The 16415-nt window shown below is 42.4% G+C and overlaps 1 protein-coding gene and 2 pseudogenes across 7 annotated transcripts in view; all 3 read right to left on the bottom strand.

Annotated features, from left to right (window-relative positions):
* NAA35 (N-alpha-acetyltransferase 35, NatC auxiliary subunit) overlaps positions 1–13045 on the bottom strand; it is a 91234-nt gene extending 78189 nt beyond the window's left edge. The window contains exons 1-2 of one of the 7 annotated variants that reach the window (XM_077965350.1): positions 13024–13045; positions 6956–7084 (exon numbers count right to left, since the gene is read on the bottom strand). In XM_077965350.1, coding sequence (XP_077821476.1) covers positions 6956–7079 — 124 coding nt within the window. In that variant the 5' untranslated portion in view covers positions 7080–7084; positions 13024–13045. 7 annotated transcript variants of the gene reach the window in all.
* Positions 13046–13669: 624 nt separating this feature from the next.
* On the bottom strand, positions 13670–15082 carry LOC100429285 (ribosomal L1 domain-containing protein 1-like; annotated as a pseudogene).
* A 221-nt stretch (positions 15083–15303) lies between these two features.
* LOC144329417 (ribosomal L1 domain-containing protein 1 pseudogene) lies at positions 15304–15973 on the bottom strand (annotated as a pseudogene).
* Positions 15974–16415: the final 442 nt, after the last annotated feature.

Raw genomic sequence — 16415 nt, 5'->3', positions numbered from 1 at the left:
GACTCCGTCTCAAAAAAAAAAAAAAAAAAAAAAAAAAAGAGTGAAACTTTGTCTCAAAAATAAAAGAAAAATAGGGAAGAAAGGATAAGAAAAAAATAGAACAAGTTTAGGAGATTCAATATCCAAATAAAAGACATTCCATAAGGAGAGTATAGGAAAAACAAATAGAATAATTCAAGGATGCTTCCTAGAACTGAAGCATCAAAGTGAAAAGGCTCCAGACCACTGTGAAAAGTTCCGGACAAGGATGACAAACAGAAGATCCTAAAAACTTATGTATGAAAGGTATCAAGGCCAGGCATGGTGGCTACCACCTGTAATCCCACCACTTTGGGAGGCTGAGATGGGTGGATCACCTGACGTCATGAGTTCAATTGCTGGCTGGCCAACAGGGCGAAACCCTGTCTCTACTAAAAATACAAAAATTAGCTGAGCATGTGGCAGGCGCCTGTAATCCCAGCTACTTGGGAGGCTGAGGCAGGAGAATTGCCTGAACCCAGGAGATGGAGGTTGCAGTGAGCTGAGATCGTGCCATTGCACTCCAGCCTGGGCAGCAAGAGCAAAACTCCATCTCAAAAAAAAAAAAAAAAAAAAAGAATAAAGGTATCGACATATAACTTTCACATGTATCAGAATGTCATCAGATTTCTCAATAGCAAAAGATCAATGGACAATGCCTTCAAAATTCTCAAAGGCACCCAGACATAATATCAGTCAAGTGGGAGGACAGAAAAAAGACATTTTCAGATATTAAGAGCCTCAAAACATTTCATCTCCCATGCACTTTACTCAAGAAGATAATAATGATGTCCAGTTATAATAAGAGAGAAAAGACACCCCAGGCTGATGAAGAAAAGAAGATCTCAGAATGAAGTTACATACTAGGTACAAAAGGCAATAAACCTAGATTGCAGTTAAGAGGATAAGAAGAAAGATCTATAAGGAGATGACACCACCAGGCTATCCAATCAGTCTGAATGTCTTATGGAGATTTAGACAACTGGTAAAGAGTCTGAAGTAGAATTAATGATAAGTACACCAATTTTTGGGTAAAAATTTTTGTGTAAAACAGAAGATGTATGCAGGAAAGAAAAAGTAGTAATAGTTTTACTGCTTGGCTCAGCTATGAATAATATTTGCATATCCACAGTGTAGCTACCTATAACTATAGGGGGTTAAGTCCATAGATACAGGCTAAACTGGGAATGAAGGAAATCAAATAGTAGTATAAAAGCATGCTGCCCAAAACCAGCAAGATAAATATCGAAAGAATCAGCTAAAAGGTGGAACGTGGTATCTTCTAGGGACTCCTTTTTTATTAACTAAAGCTCCTAAGATGAAGCAAGATACACTACACGTGATGAAGGGAAAATCTGGTAAGAGCATTTAACCCTGCAGAAGAGCCCTCAAACTGCATCAAAGGGCCCACTCACACGGCCTGCTCTATGTCAATGCTAGTTGCTAAGGATGTTAAGTCCAGTATCCATATGTTCCTTTCCTGAAGAATTCAGGGTTTGAGAGGTTAAGTGACAGCTGAACCTTCTTGAAAGTAATCTAAATGCAGTGAACTTGATATCTAAATGCGGTGAACTTGCAGCATTATTGATATTTTGAGGAGGGTAATTATTTGTTTGTGGGGGCTGCCCTGTGTGTTGAATTGAATGAACAGTATACCTGGCATGTACTTGTTAGATGCCAGTAGCACCACCTCATATACACTGTGACAATCAAAAATGTCTCAAGACATTCAAGTCCCCTGAGATGAAAAATCACCCCCAGTTGAGAACCACTAATCTAAAGTGATCCATAAATGCCAGTGCTGGCCATCTTGCCCATGCCCCACCTCTGATAACAGTCTGGATGGCACAGAACAAGGAAAGCAATTTTACAGGTTGCCTAGATCTTTTGCCAAGACAATTTCCATCCATCCATCCTTTTCCTCTTAGAATCAAGTGCTAACAAACAGTAAATTCCTAGAACAATGACTCTCACCCCACATGTATGGGAGTGTGGGGGGCAAAAAAGATGTCACTGAAAGTTTCACAAAGAATTTGTATTTTTTCCATAATGTTTAAGAGTGATGTAATCAGTTCAATGATAATCTTAGAAAAAAAAAAATCACAGAATATTCCAGATCACCTAGATAATAACACTATAATCAAGTATCAACATAATTTCAGTGTCCATGCTTGGGGTTCATGATTATGCTGGTTACAGGCAATCCCCCAAAATGACAGCATTTTATGCACTGCAGTGGTTCTCAAACTTCTGTAATCCCAGATCCAAATATTCTCCAGTATGAAGAAACAAGGCCTTACAATATTCATTCATTCTTCAAACAAATATATGTATTGAGCACCTACAATTGTTCTTGGTGAGAGAAGACAGAAAAGAAAGGAAGAGCAACAAGAAGCTTAAGCATCCCAGGTTTTACAAGAGGCAAGAGACAGTGTAAAAGGAATTTTCCTAAAGTACTAAACAAGAACTGCAGAAGATGAATGGATATGGAAGGCCTTAACCAATGGTGCTGGTAATAAAAACTGACTACCGAGGAATGAACAAAGCCAGGCATGCCAATCTTGTGGCTTCCGTGGGCCACACTGAAAGAATAACTGTCTTAGGCTACACATAAAATACACTAACGATAGGTGATGAGCTTTAAAAAAAAAAAAAAAAAAAAATCGCAAAAAAAATCTCGTAATGTTTTAAGAAAGTTTACGAATTTGTGTTGGGCCACATTCAAAGTCATCCTGGGCCACATGCAGCCCTTGAGCAGTGGGTTGGACAAGCTTAAACTAAGCCATCAAAGAGAGAAAACAGAAGGAGAGATTGGGCCCATATCCTCCTAGACTAAAACATAAGAAGAATGGAAGTCAGCACGGCAGATTTTGCATTACTTCTGGACTCCAGATACCACTGGCGCCATCATCCTAGGAGAGAATGTTGCTATCCATAGTGTGGAGAAGGGAATCTGGTGGGCAGCAGCAGGAGGAGTGTATGTCATATGATCATTTATGTTTAAGTGAAATTTCTAAGTTGTGGGTTTATAATTGAGAAAGCACCTAAATAAGAAAAACCAAATGGAATAGGTAGAAAAATGAGACAGTTTAAATTAGGCAAGGTTTCCTAGAGAAGGAAAGCCTAGAAGCTGGACACAGTGGTTCACACTTATAATCCCCACACTTTGGGAAGCTGAGGTGAGAGGATCCCTTAAGGCCAGGAGTTTGAGACCAGCCTACGTAACATAATGTCTCTACAAAAAAAACAAAATAAGCCAGGCATAGCACGTGCCTATAGTCTCAGCTACTCAGAAGGCTGAGATGAGAGGATTGCTTGAACCCAGCCTATAGTCAAGGCTATAGTGAGGAATGATCACGGCATTCTATGCACTTCAGCCTGGGTGACAAAGCAAAACCCTAACTATAAAAAGAAAAAATTAATTTATAATTTTTTTTTTAAAAAAGCCTAGAAGTGTTACTTAAAATAATCACATATTTCCTATCAGGCAAAACAACAATAATGACTAAATTACAAATAATTTAGAAAAGAAAAAAATAAGAGCCTCAAGAGTAGTTATAGGGAATGTGTGCCACCTGCCTAGTAGGAAATAAAATAAATCATAAAAGTTAAAAGTTTGTATTTGATTCAGGACTTTAAAGAGCCACTAAAAAAATAAGTACAAATGTGCATTAAAAACAACTTCATCATCAGTATGCAGACTATTTTGTGGTACTAAAGAAATCACCAGAGTCTAGCCAAATGCCATTACATTGTCACCAAAGGGGAGAGATTACTGCAAGTTAAAAGAAAGAATGTAACCATATTTGTTTCAAATTTAGTTTTTAGAAAGTCACTAGAACAGAAGCCTAAACCATAATCAAGACTACAAATCTGATTATTCCAAGAAGGGAAAATAAATACCACAGGCTCAAGAACTGCCAACAGTCTTTAGTCCTAAATCTATATATGAAGGTTAATTCTACATCAATTTTTTTAGTTCCAAGAAGGATACCTCACATTTGTGCCACTCGACACAGTGCAAGAGCTAATTATGGAAGAGTTAATAGGATGGTATGATGTTGTCCACAAAATGGCATGCCACCCCCTCTCTGTCCACAGTGAAGCATGGATTAAACTTTATCTCCCACTCAAGGTTCCTTCACAAAGAAATAAGGCTAATTTATGATATAACTCAAAGGCAAGCCAAAACATCTCTCCCACCAGTATTCTAAACTGCTTTCTTGGGTTCAATTTTTCTTACAATCAAAAACAAGTAGAGAATGTATATATGAAAGCAAGCTGCAAGACTAAAATTAAGAGGACCTCTATAGTTGTATTTCACTGAGACTAAATTCTGCAGACCTGTGGTATTCAAACTGTGGTATGCAACAACCCTGGTGAACATCATGTCCCACAGGATTCAAAGACACAGGATAAAAATTTGCACAGCTGCCTAATAGCAAATTAATGTGATGATGTAGGAAGCAAAAGACCATTAACATAAATGAAATGTAAGTGTTCCCCTCAAACAACAAACATGTTGTAAAATGCAAACTCTTCCATGAATCTCTAAGATAAAACAGGAAATTATAAAGATATCTTGTATCTACGAATTAAGACACTTTGAACTCTACCCATAAGATCTGAGAAGGAGAGGTTGAGAAGCAGTGTACATGCTCACTCTCCTCTGCAGTCACCAAAAGTTTAAGGAACACATCATCTCTCATGTTTCTTTCACCCCTCCAGCAACATGAACTTATTCATTCTCATATGTTACCCTTCTCCATTCTGTCAAGGCCTAGTCCAAGGCCTTAATGCCCTAATCTGGGCTGAGTGCAAACCTTGTCTAAGGTTATAGATTCTTTTCATCCTAATCCATCATAAATTATGCTAGTAGAGAAACTTTATATGCTTTCAACTCTAAATTAAATATACCTTGAGTAACAACAGTTACCATCATTGAATGCTACTACAGATCCAGTACTTTATATCCACTGTCTCATTTAATCCCCAAAATTCTCTAAAGAAGTTCTGTTTTCCAGAGAAAACTAAGATTCAGATTAATTAAACTCCAAGGAAACTAAACTAGTAAGTGACAGAGTTAGGACTCCAGCCCATATCTGACTATAAAGCTTACTCATTACTTACTGAGAAACTACTCCGTCCAAGCCACTGTACTGATCAAGGGGAATAAAATTTCAATCTTATGCTCAAATCCATTAAAAAACTCCTACTGCCTATAAAACTAGCTCAAACTAAAAAAACAAAAACAAACAGAAAACATCAATGGCACTAAAGACCCTCTATAATTCCCAGCATTGAAAACTGTTTTGTGGCCAAGCAAAATTACTTATTATTCCCCTAACATAAAATCCTCACTGAACTCTGACTCATATAGTTCATCTCAGTCTAGAATAACTCTGTCACCTCCCCTCGTAAAAACTCTCTCTCCTTAAGGCCCAATCCAAGCCACATGTCCTTCAAAAACCTTCCCTATTTAGGTTAATAATTACAGCCCCCTAATAGAGATTACTTAAAATCAGTGCAAGATGACAGATATAATCCACTTAATAGTCTAAGATCTCTGAGCACAAAAACTACACTGTAACTTGACACTGCTTTGTCTCTTCCTTAGATAGACATATATGGGCAGTCACTCAACCCCCAGTCTTATGTTCTTTCCACTGTCTCACTGAGGCTATAAAAAGTGATCTCAAAACAAAGGATGGCACATGATTTACCATTTTGCTTATACATAGCTGGCTCCCTTTCCACCTGCAGCTGCCCCAAGTCTTTACTCCTCCTCTTCAGAGCACTATCCAAACACACCCCAACTATCATCAAAAGACCTAAGCTGCTTGAGACAATACGAGCCAGCCATCAGGTGTGAATTCCATCATCAGTCCTCCTCTGTCACTTAGAAATACACTTTTATCTTCATCCTAACTTCAGTCCTTCCTGTCTCAGTGTATCCCTATGCTTTTCCCCAATTTCTCCACCATCTCCTTGATCTCATCCTCTCTTTAACGTTCAAGCTCTCACTCCAGTATTTGTTCCTTTCTCTTCAGTCTCTCCCTAGACTCTTTCTCCTCAACCAACAAGCATGTTCATTTCCCCATTTATTCCTGTTTATTGAATTTACTATGTGCCAGGAACTGTTCTGTGTACTAGGGTTACAGAGCTTATATTCCAGTGAGTGAGATTGAAAATAAACAAGAAATAATGGAAAATTATGGCTTCTGAAAAAGATAAGCTGTATGAGGAAAATAAAAAGTGATTCAACTGAGGTGGAATTGCAGAGGAGAGAATGAGGGGTTGTTCTGAGGTCCTCACCAGGGAGGTAACACTTAAGAAGAATTGTGTGAAAGCGAGGGGCAAAGTAATTTAAAAGAGAGAAAACAAAAAATGCAAACACCTGGGAGAACCACTTTGGTGTGCATCACAAGGAGATAAGAAAGACCTGTGACTGCAATGTAATAAGTCTGGCAGAGGCAGTGGCACATAAATGAAACCTGAGTGGTAGACAGGGACCAGATTTTATAGACCCATAGGGAAGGAGTTTGGATTTTATTCTACCTGCAACGGGAAGCCACTGGATGATCTTAAGCAAGGAATGATGTGATCTGATCATTCTGAAACCTCAAACATACAAAAAATACCACTATCTTTTAGATTAACAAAGTGTTTTCCACAGTTAAGAAATTACTGCTCTCTCTAACCTGTTAAAGTAAGAAAAAATCAATTTTAAAAAACTTTCTTAACATCTGTATTTAATGCTGTATCAAATATATGCTTGCTTTAAAGTTAAAATTAGAGGATACAGAGTAAGTGTGGCTAACAAACTCAACAAAGCACACTCACCTGTTGATTTCATCGAATGAGGTAAGTTTAGAGAGCACAATAGTCATTCTACCCCTCTCAGATGTTGAACTTCTAATCCAAAAATCAGACTCACCTCGACAAGCTTCTTCAAAATCTTGGGTAATGTCCACCCAGTTTGTATTGCTTTTTTCCATTTTTTCTGGCATACTGAGCTCCCATCCTGAATCATCATCATCTACAGAAGCTTTCATAACCATTATGCCTGTAAAATTAATACTGATGTAAGAGAGAGGATGTAGCTTTCTGGGCAAGAGTATTTGCAGAAATGTGTGTTTGTTTAAGTATGGGATGAAGTCTTACTAAACTCTTTAAAGCAGAACTCTTCTGAGTCTAAGGACAGTACTGCAAAGAATAATCTTAATGCAATCAAATCTCACGTCAATTAACAATCCTGCTGCTTATTTACTATTAGCCCACCACCTACCAGGGCCCATAAATACTTTGCCTTCCTACCGTTTAAGAAGAAAAATTACAAACCATCTCACCACTGGCCCGAAAAGAACAACTCCAGAGCTTCCAACTTTCAATAATAGCCACAAATGACCAAAGCACTATTCAGGGTCCCCTCTCGCAGCCCAGGACCCCACGCGGCAACTACCGAAGTCAATCAAGGCAGCCCTTCACCTGGCCAGAGCTCGCTGGGACCTTTCCCGGGCCAGGGCCGGCCCGGACCCAGGCAGAACCTCGCCGGGAGGAATGAGGAGCCGGCACGCACCGCAGGGTCCCAACGGCCAGGCTTAGGGCCGCGGCACACCTGAGGCGGGCACCCTCTTCCCTTCCGCCCCGCCCGGGTCAGCCCGGCCCAGCCCCGGTCCCACTGGGCGCGTAAGCAAGGACAGATCTGTCGCCGCGCAGGAGGGCGGGCACGTCCGGCGCTGGATCGTCGCCTCGGCAACACCGGGCAAGGCCGGGGCCTCGGCCGACAGCGGGCACTGGAGAGCCCGCGGCCCCTACCTGACGCGCAGCGGGAGGGCCGGGGCAGCAGGGTGACCTGCGGTCCTCAGGGCCCGCCACACGCGCGGGGTGCTGCGGCTCTTGGACACACGAGCGACAGGGTTTCAATGGCTACGCAGGGGCGGTCCCTACCTACTTCTCCCGTGGTCACCCGCGCCGCCACGCACTGTCCGGACCACGGAAATAACGACGCCGCCTCTGCCGCCGCCGCCCCCTCCCCTCTCAGCCCAGCCCGACCGACGGCGTGCACGCATGCGTACGCCAGGGGCGCGCGACCCCGCCCCCTCTCCCTTACTCCCGGGACTTCGCGCTCCCCGGCCACACCCCCTCCCTCGCCACCGCCTCTGTTCGGCCGACGGCGGCCGCCTTCTCTTCTCGCGAGATTAGAGACGATCGCGAGACCGGAAGTCATCTTCTTTTTCCACCCTCTGTGGGCGCCCTGGGTAGTGGGCGGTTCCCGGAAAGAGACGGAGCGCGGAGCCCTAGAGCCCGGCCCGTCTGCGCTGCCCTCTGGGAATTTCTTAGAAAGGTGACGCGAAGGCTGGAGGAAACCGTGGAGGTTTGCGTAGACCTTTGTGGTTGCGAGCACCAACGAGCAGCCAAGCTCCGAGAGCAATAACGTGCTACTGCTGACTGACAACGGATTTATGTTTGCTATACAGCGCCTGGGAGTTTCGTGAGGGAACAGAATAAAAATATCTGCAAAGTCAAGCCAGACATTTAATTTAAGATTCCTAAATATTTCAGATTTTTAAAAATTTATTAATAAAATGATCAGTTTTTAAATGGGGTTACATAAATAGACGGGCACAAGTAAGAAGCACATCTTTATCACCACCTGTTCTTTAGGATGGCCCAAAATTAAAAGATAATACCAAATGTTGGCAAGGATGCAGAGCAACTGGACCTCTGATATGTTGGTGATGGTGATGCAAAATGGTACAACTACTTTGGAAAACTTACAATCTTTTCTTGTAATCTTACACTTTATCATACGATCCAGTAATCTCCTACGAATTTACCTAGGTACAAAAGCGTATATTCATACAGAGGCTTGTATGTTAATATTCATACCAGCTTTGTTTTGCTTTGTTTTTGTTTGAGACAGAATGTTGCTCTTGTCGCCCATGCTAGAGTGCAGTGACCTGATCTTGGCTCATTGCAACCTCCGCCTTTCAGGTTCAAGCGATTCTCGTGCCTCAGCCTCCCGAGTATCTGGGATTACAGGCACCTGCCACCACGCCAGGCTGTTTTTTGTATTTTTAGTAGAGACGGGGTTTCACCATGTTGGTCAGGATGGTCTCAAATTCCAGACCTCATGATCCACCCACCTTGGCCTCCCAAAGTGCTGGGATTACAGGCGTGAGCCACTGTGCGTGGCCCAACTTTGTTTTTAATAATCAAAAACTGCAAACCACCCAAATGTCCATCAACTGTTGAATAAAAACAACTTGTGGCATATCTATACAATGTAATGAATGCAATTATCAATAAACAGGGATCAACTACTTGATGTACAACATGAATGAATTTCAAAAATATATTGAGTAAAAGAAATCAGGCTGAGCATGGTGGCTCATGCGTATAATCCCAATGCTTTGGCAGGCCGGCAGGTGGAGAGGTCGGGTTGGAGACTAGCTTGACCAACCTGGTGAAATCCTGTCTCTACTAAAAATACCAAAAAATTAGCCGGGCATGGTGGTGTGCGCCTGTAATCCCAGCTATTTGGGAAGCTGAGGCAGGGGAATCGCTTGAACTCAAGAGGCAGAGGTTGCTGTGAGCCGAGATGGCGCCACTGCACTCCAACCTGGGTGACAGAGTAAGACTCCGTCTCAAAAAAAAAAGGAAGAAGGAAGAAGCAGAAGAAGAAAGAAGAAGAAAAAGAAGAAGGAAGGAAGGAAGGAAAGAAGGAAGGAAGGAGAAAGGAAGGAAGGAAGGAAGGAAGGAAGGAAGGAAGGAAGGAAGGAAGGAAGGAAGGAAGGAAGGAAGGGAAAAAAAGAAATCAAATGTGAGACCCCAAGCTCTTAAAAGACATCTATAGTGACAGAAAACAGATTAGCAGCTGCTCAGGGCTCAAGAAGAGACTGACTTGGATAGAGCTTGATTTGAAGTGATGTAAATATTCTGTTTTTGATCAAGGTAGTGCCTGTGTGGGTGAATACATTTGTAAAATTTCACTGAAGTATATACTTACAATGTGTACGTTTTATTGTTTGTAAATCAAACTTCACAAAAGTTGGTTTAAAAAAATTAAAAATGGCCAGGCGCAGTGGCTCATGCCTGTAATCCCAGCCCTTTGGGAGGCTGAGACAGGCGGATCACATGAGGTCAGGAGTTCAAGACCAGCCTGGTCAACATGGTGAAACCCTATCTCTACTAAAAACACAAAAATTACCCAGGCGTGGCGGCATGCGCCTGTACTCCCAGCTACTCAGGAGGCTGAGGCAGGAGAATTGCTTGAACCTGGGAGGCATAGGTTGCAGTGAGCCGATATCTTGCAACTGCACTCTAGCCTGGGCAACAGCAAGACTCTGCCTCAAAAAATTAAAAAAATTAAAAATGCCTATCTCTCTTACAGAATAATTTCTCAAGGGCAGAAGTTTTGACTGTTTTGATCTAAGCTGTGTCCCCAGCACTTAGGGCAGTGGTTGGCTTATAGTAGGTACTCACTAAATACATTTAAAGATGAGAATGTAGAAAAGAGTTACAATAAAGTAGAAACATGGGGCCGGGCGCGATGGCTCAAGCCTGTAATCCCAGCACTTTGGGAGGCCGAGACGGGCGGATCACAAGGTCAGGAGATCAAGACCATCCTGGCTAACATGGTGAAACCCCGTCTCTACTAAAAAATACAAAAAACTAGCTGGGCGAGGTGGCGGGCGCCTGTAGTCTCAGCTACACGGGAGGCTGAGGCAGGAGAATGGTGTGAACATGGGAGGTGGAGCTTGCAGTGAGCTGAGATCTGGCCACTGCACTCCAGCCTGGGCGACAGAGCAAGAGTCCGTCTCAAAAAAAATAAAAAAATAAAAAAATAAAGTAGAAACATATGTGCTAGTTTTCTAAAACTGTTTAATGATCTTTGCAGGACCATGAGATATCTGGAAAAGGATGAGTTGACTGCATCTGAGTTGTTCAGGATCATGTATGGGTTGTGACAAAAACTGATAGAGGAAAGAACACTCTTGTAAATAAGACTGCTTCAGCACTTACATATATTTCAAATATACATATATATCTGAAGCACAAATATACACACACATATATATTTTAAATACACAAATATATACACATATATATTTCAAATACACATTTATAACCAGAACAGGGCAGCCAAGTGAAACCATTTTAATTTATTTACTAAAACTGTAATTTATTTGATATCCATATTTGATTTCTACTAACCTCTCTGATTTAAAAACCATTTTCCCTGAGAAGCGTTTAACTTCTGATGACATCCAATGTTCTTCCTAATGTTGAGAAAGCAATGGGCAGTTTAGACATAGACTATGTGATGAATGGATGCAAAGGAACTGATGGACAAATAATGATCTACCCAAACAACATACAGAGTAGATGGCCCTTTTTGGAGAGATAGAAGATAGAAGTTAATTCCAACAAGTCTAAATCCTGTTGCTAGCAGATAAAATCCTAACTATTCCATGATTAAACACTTGTGTTGAGATGAAATTTAGCTTAATGTCATCGTATTGTACTGACACAGGAACCCAGTGTTACATGAGTTTGATAAGAGCAGAGTGCAAGTCAAAGTGGATTTTTACATCAGTTTTACCATTAAATAAATTAAGGAGGACCTAAAGGCTGCAGGCAGCTCAGAAATATTTTCAGAAAAGGAAACAGAGTTAACATATCCTACTGTATCATGGGGCAGAAAGAAACATGGCACTGTGTTTGTTAGTTTTTAAATATGGATAATATCAAAATATCAGTTTAGTTCGTCCTACTATATTTATTTATTTATTTTTGAGACAGGGTCTCCCTCTCTCACCCAGGCTGGAGTGCAGTGGCACAATCTCAGCTCACTGCAGGCTTGACCCTGGGCTCAAGTGATCCTCCCACCTCAGCCTTCAAAGTACCTAGGACTACCGGTGCATGCCACCACTCCTGGCTAATTTTTTGTATTTTTGGTAGAGATGGGGTTTTGCCATGTTGCCCAGGCTAGTCTCAAACTCCTGAGCTCAGGCAATCCACCCGTCTCAGCCTCCCAAAGTGCTGGGATTACAGGCATGAGCCACCATGTCTGGCCTATGTTCTCCTTCTTAAAAGTCTAACATTTAACGTATCTTAAGAATACACACTAAGCCTGGTGTGGTGGCATGTGCCAACAGTCCCAGCTACCCATAAGGCTGAGACAGGAGGAGCACTTGACTCCAGGAGTTTAGAGCCAGCCGAGGCAACTGATGAGACCCCCTGTCTCTTGAAAAAATAATATATAGTAATCCAATAAAATTATTAAAAAGTTAAACTGCTGTACTAGGGGAAAATGTGTAATCATCCTCCGTATAATGTTTATAATATATCAACATTTTAAATATGTCGTTATATTTTCCCACAGTATTTTTAAAACTAAGATACTAGTGTCGCAGTTTCGTCAATAACCTTAATGTAGCAGGTTCTCATTGTCTGAACTAGTACCTCGGGGACTTTGTCCTACATCCAAGAAAAGTAAGGAGCTTGGACACAAAGCTGCGTTGGAGTGAAAGTCTAAGAAGTCAAAGAAGAAAGCTGTCTGCAGCAGAGAGGGGAGTCCAAGTGGATTGCTGGGTTATAGCTGAATTCAAAAGTTTTATAAGAAATTCCTCTCGGTTGGGTGCGGTGGCTCAAGCCTGTAATCCCAGCACTTTGAGAGGCTGAGGCGGGCAGATTACGAAGTCAGGAGATTGAGACCATCCTGGCTAACAAAGTGAAACCCCGTCTCTACTAAAAAATACAAAAAAAAATTAGCCGGGCATCGTGGCCGGCACCTGTAGTCCCAGCTACTCAGGAAGCTGAGGCAGGAGAATGGCGTGAACCCTGGAGGCGGAGCTTGCAGTGAGCCGAGATCGCGCCACTGCACTCCTGCTTGGACTACAGAGCAAGACCCCGTCTCAGGGTAGAGGAGGTAGGGCGGGGGGCGCCTGGGCGGGGAAAGAAACTCCTCTCATCTCTGTAACAGTTGGAGTGACTTACCAGTAAAGCTGTCTGTGCAACTCCCCTTATCTTACGCAGCTGTGGGTATGTCTCTAGACAAGCACAAAGCACTGCTTCTCTTGTTTGTGTAACTGTGGGTAAGATCCCCCTCCTTCCTGTGCAAGCTTCCAACGTGTATATGCCTGAAAACGGGAGGAAACTTTTTCCTGGGAGCTTGCTATTTGTACAGAGAACAAAGGGCTTCTGTGCTGGACCCTGTCTGCTTATCTGTCTGCAGGTGCAGCCTGAGTTTTTTTTCCCAGGGTTGTTTTATTTTTGCCTGTTGCTATGACTTTTCAGGCAGGCCGCTTCTGCAGTCTGAATTTTCCCCAAATAGGTCTTCCTTTCCTTCTCCTTCATTAGTGCTATTAATTACTACTAATTGCCACTGTTCACTAGTCTTATTGTTTAATAACATTTATGTAACAGAAAAATAATGCAGAATATATAATTTCAAATAAACCTCTATTAAAATAATACATCGTATGTCAGAATCACCTATAGAGGCTTTAAGAAATCTTTTTTTTTTTTTTTTTTTTTTTTTCTGAGACGGAGTCTTGCTCTGTGGCCCAGGCTGGAGTGCAGTGGCACCATCTCGGTTCACTGCAAGCTCAGGCCTCTCGGGTTCTCCTGCCTCAGCCTCCAGAGTAGCTGGGACTACAGGCGCCCACCACTACGCCCAGTTAATGTTTTTTGTATTTTTAGCAGAGATGGGGTTTCACCATGTTAGCCAGGATGGTCTCTATCTCCTGACCTTGTGATCTGCCCGCCTTGGCCTCCCAAAGTGCTGGGATTACAGGCATGAGCCACCGCGCCCGGCCAAATCTTGAAGTCCGAGCCTCTCACCCTTGGAGAAGGCTGCAAAGCGGGTCAGGACCCCAGTAGTTCTAAAAAGCTCTTCAGGTAGTTCTTTACTTTGGGTTTTGGGGGTCGTTTTGGGGGGCTACAGGAAGCTTTTGTCACAGATTTACGAAGGGTAGCAAAAAAATTGGCCTCTGGCTTTTTTGTACCTGTCTCTGACTTTTTGCCCCAGCCAAGGATTTGTTTTCCTTTACTGACTCATTGATTTTTGGCTTCTTCCCTGGGCCTTTCCATGGGGTCTCAGACTCTGTAGCCTTTGGGGTATCAGAGGCTGGCAATGCCTTTCTCTTCTTCCCACCAGGTGTGTGGGGATCAGGACTCTTTTCTGGAGACTTCCTTCTATAGCATGTTTTTTTTCTGTTTTGTTTTGCTTTTGTTTCTGTTTCTGTTTTTGTTTTTGAGACGGAGGCTTGCTCTTGTTGCCCAGGCTGGAATGCAATGGCGTGATCTCCACTCACCGCAACCTCCGCCTCCCCTAGGTTCAAGCAATTCTCCTGCCTCAGCCTCCCGAGTAGCTGGGATTACAGGCGTGCGCCACCACACCCAGCTAATTTTGTATTTTCAGTAGAGATGGGGTTTCTCCATGTTGGTCAGGCTGGTCTCAAACTCCCAACCTCAGGGAATCCGCCCACCTCGACCTATAGCACGTTTTTCAGTCTGTATATTTTCATTAGCTGGAGTTTTTCCTATGGTTACCGGTTGTAAAATTTCATCTTTTGATTCATTTGTCACTTTATCCAGGGCTTTTCCTCTGCCGCAATTTTTATCCTCATGCTCTGGTGTCTATTTCTTCTTTGATTATGGTTTCTTCACTGCAGTGCCACCATTTTTAGGTGCCACCTCATCTTTACTTAGGACTGATGCAGGCTTCCTAGCCTGTTGCCTTATCTTTTTGTTTTTGTTCCTCTCCTTTTGTTTTTCAACATTTTTTTTCTCTTCGTTTTCTCCTCGCTGCTTTTTTCTACTTATTAAACATAAATTTTCTGGTGGCTTCATCCCAACTGTTGACAAACAAGGAAAAAATAGGAAGGGCAACCGATTTCTCAGTTTCCACAAACAGGAGTTTCACGCTCTCCCACTTCTCTGGCAATTTTTCTGAAAGTCCCTTTGCGACAGCAACAATGTTTTCAATGATGTGCTCAATCTGCATCCCAGTGTGACCGATGTGTATAGCACTGCAAGAACCACTTATAGAAATACTTAGACGGTTCCACCTATACATTCATTGATCTCTCTTGATAAAATTCATAGACAGAAGGTTTACAGATACTGAAACTACTGGAACTTGCCTTTTTTTTTTTTTTTTTTTTTTGAGACAGAGTCTCGCTCTGTCGCCAGGCCGGAGTGCAGTGGCACGATCTCAGCTCACTGCAACCTCCACCTCCCGGGTTCAAGCGATTCGCCTGCCTTAGCCTCCTGAGTAGCTGGGACTACAGGCGCCCGCCACCTCGCCCAGCTAATTTTTTGTGTTTTTAGTAGAGACGGGGTTTCATCGTGTTAGCTGGGATGGTCTCCATCTCCTGACCTCGTGATCTGCCGGCCTCAGCCTGATACTAGAACTTTCTTTGATAGAAATGTCTCCTAATGTGTGAGGGTAAGAGCCACCTAATTCTGGCATCAGTATGGAAGAAGTCAAAACTGCTCAGAAGGTGGAGCTTGGCTTCATAGGCTTTATATTCCTTTTTTAAAGTTTTGGAGGGGGATAATATGAGATGTAGTTTTAATTCCATGCTTGTTCAAAAGCTTTCTATAGAACTGGTCTGTCTTTTCAGGAGTTGAATTGAGTTCATCCTTGGAAAATAAACAGATTTCTTCTAAATGTGATTGAATACCATGAGGCAAGGACAATCTGATCCTCAGTTCTTTACTTGGAATTTTCCATACCACCATTAAAAATAAATTTTCATTCTTGTTCAAAAGCAATCTGGGATCATTTTTCCTGGACTTTCGATGTGTCAACAGAGTGTCCACTGCCTTTCTAACCTGCTCTTTGTGCAGCTGCTTCAGTGCTGTCGGGGACTCTGGAGTCGAGCTAGCGGTTGCAGTCGCAGCTGAAGTTGATTTTGTTTTCATCTTGTGAAGATGCGCCTAGAAGTTGGTTTTTATTTCCACAAGCTATGTATGAGAGTGCTTGCTTTCCCAAAGCCTTACCAATAAAGTATATGGTCAAACTTTTGGAATTTTGCCAAGCTGTTAAGTGATAACAAATATTCAGTATAGTTCTAATTTGCATTCTCTTATCATGAGTGGGGTGGAGAATATATCTTTTTAATGACCATTTGCATCTTTTTCTATGATCAGTCCATGCCTGTCTCTAACCCATTTTTCTATAGGATCATTGATGACGATGATGATGATGATGATTATTATTATTATTATTTTTTGGAGACAGAGTTTCGCTCTTGTAGTCCAGGCTGGAGTTCAGTGGTGCGATCTTGGCTCACTGCAACCTCCACCTCTCAGGTTCAAGGGAGTCTCCTGCCTCAGCCTCCCAAGTAGCTGGGAGTACAGGCACGCGCCACCATGCCTGG

Source organism: Macaca mulatta, chromosome 15 (genome assembly GCF_049350105.2).
Source record: "Macaca mulatta isolate MMU2019108-1 chromosome 15, T2T-MMU8v2.0, whole genome shotgun sequence".
In the NCBI taxonomy this organism is placed as follows: Eukaryota; Metazoa; Chordata; class Mammalia; order Primates; family Cercopithecidae; genus Macaca; species Macaca mulatta.
The sequence above is the reverse complement of the archived record's forward strand: the minus strand, read 5'-3'. Positions and strand labels throughout refer to the sequence as shown.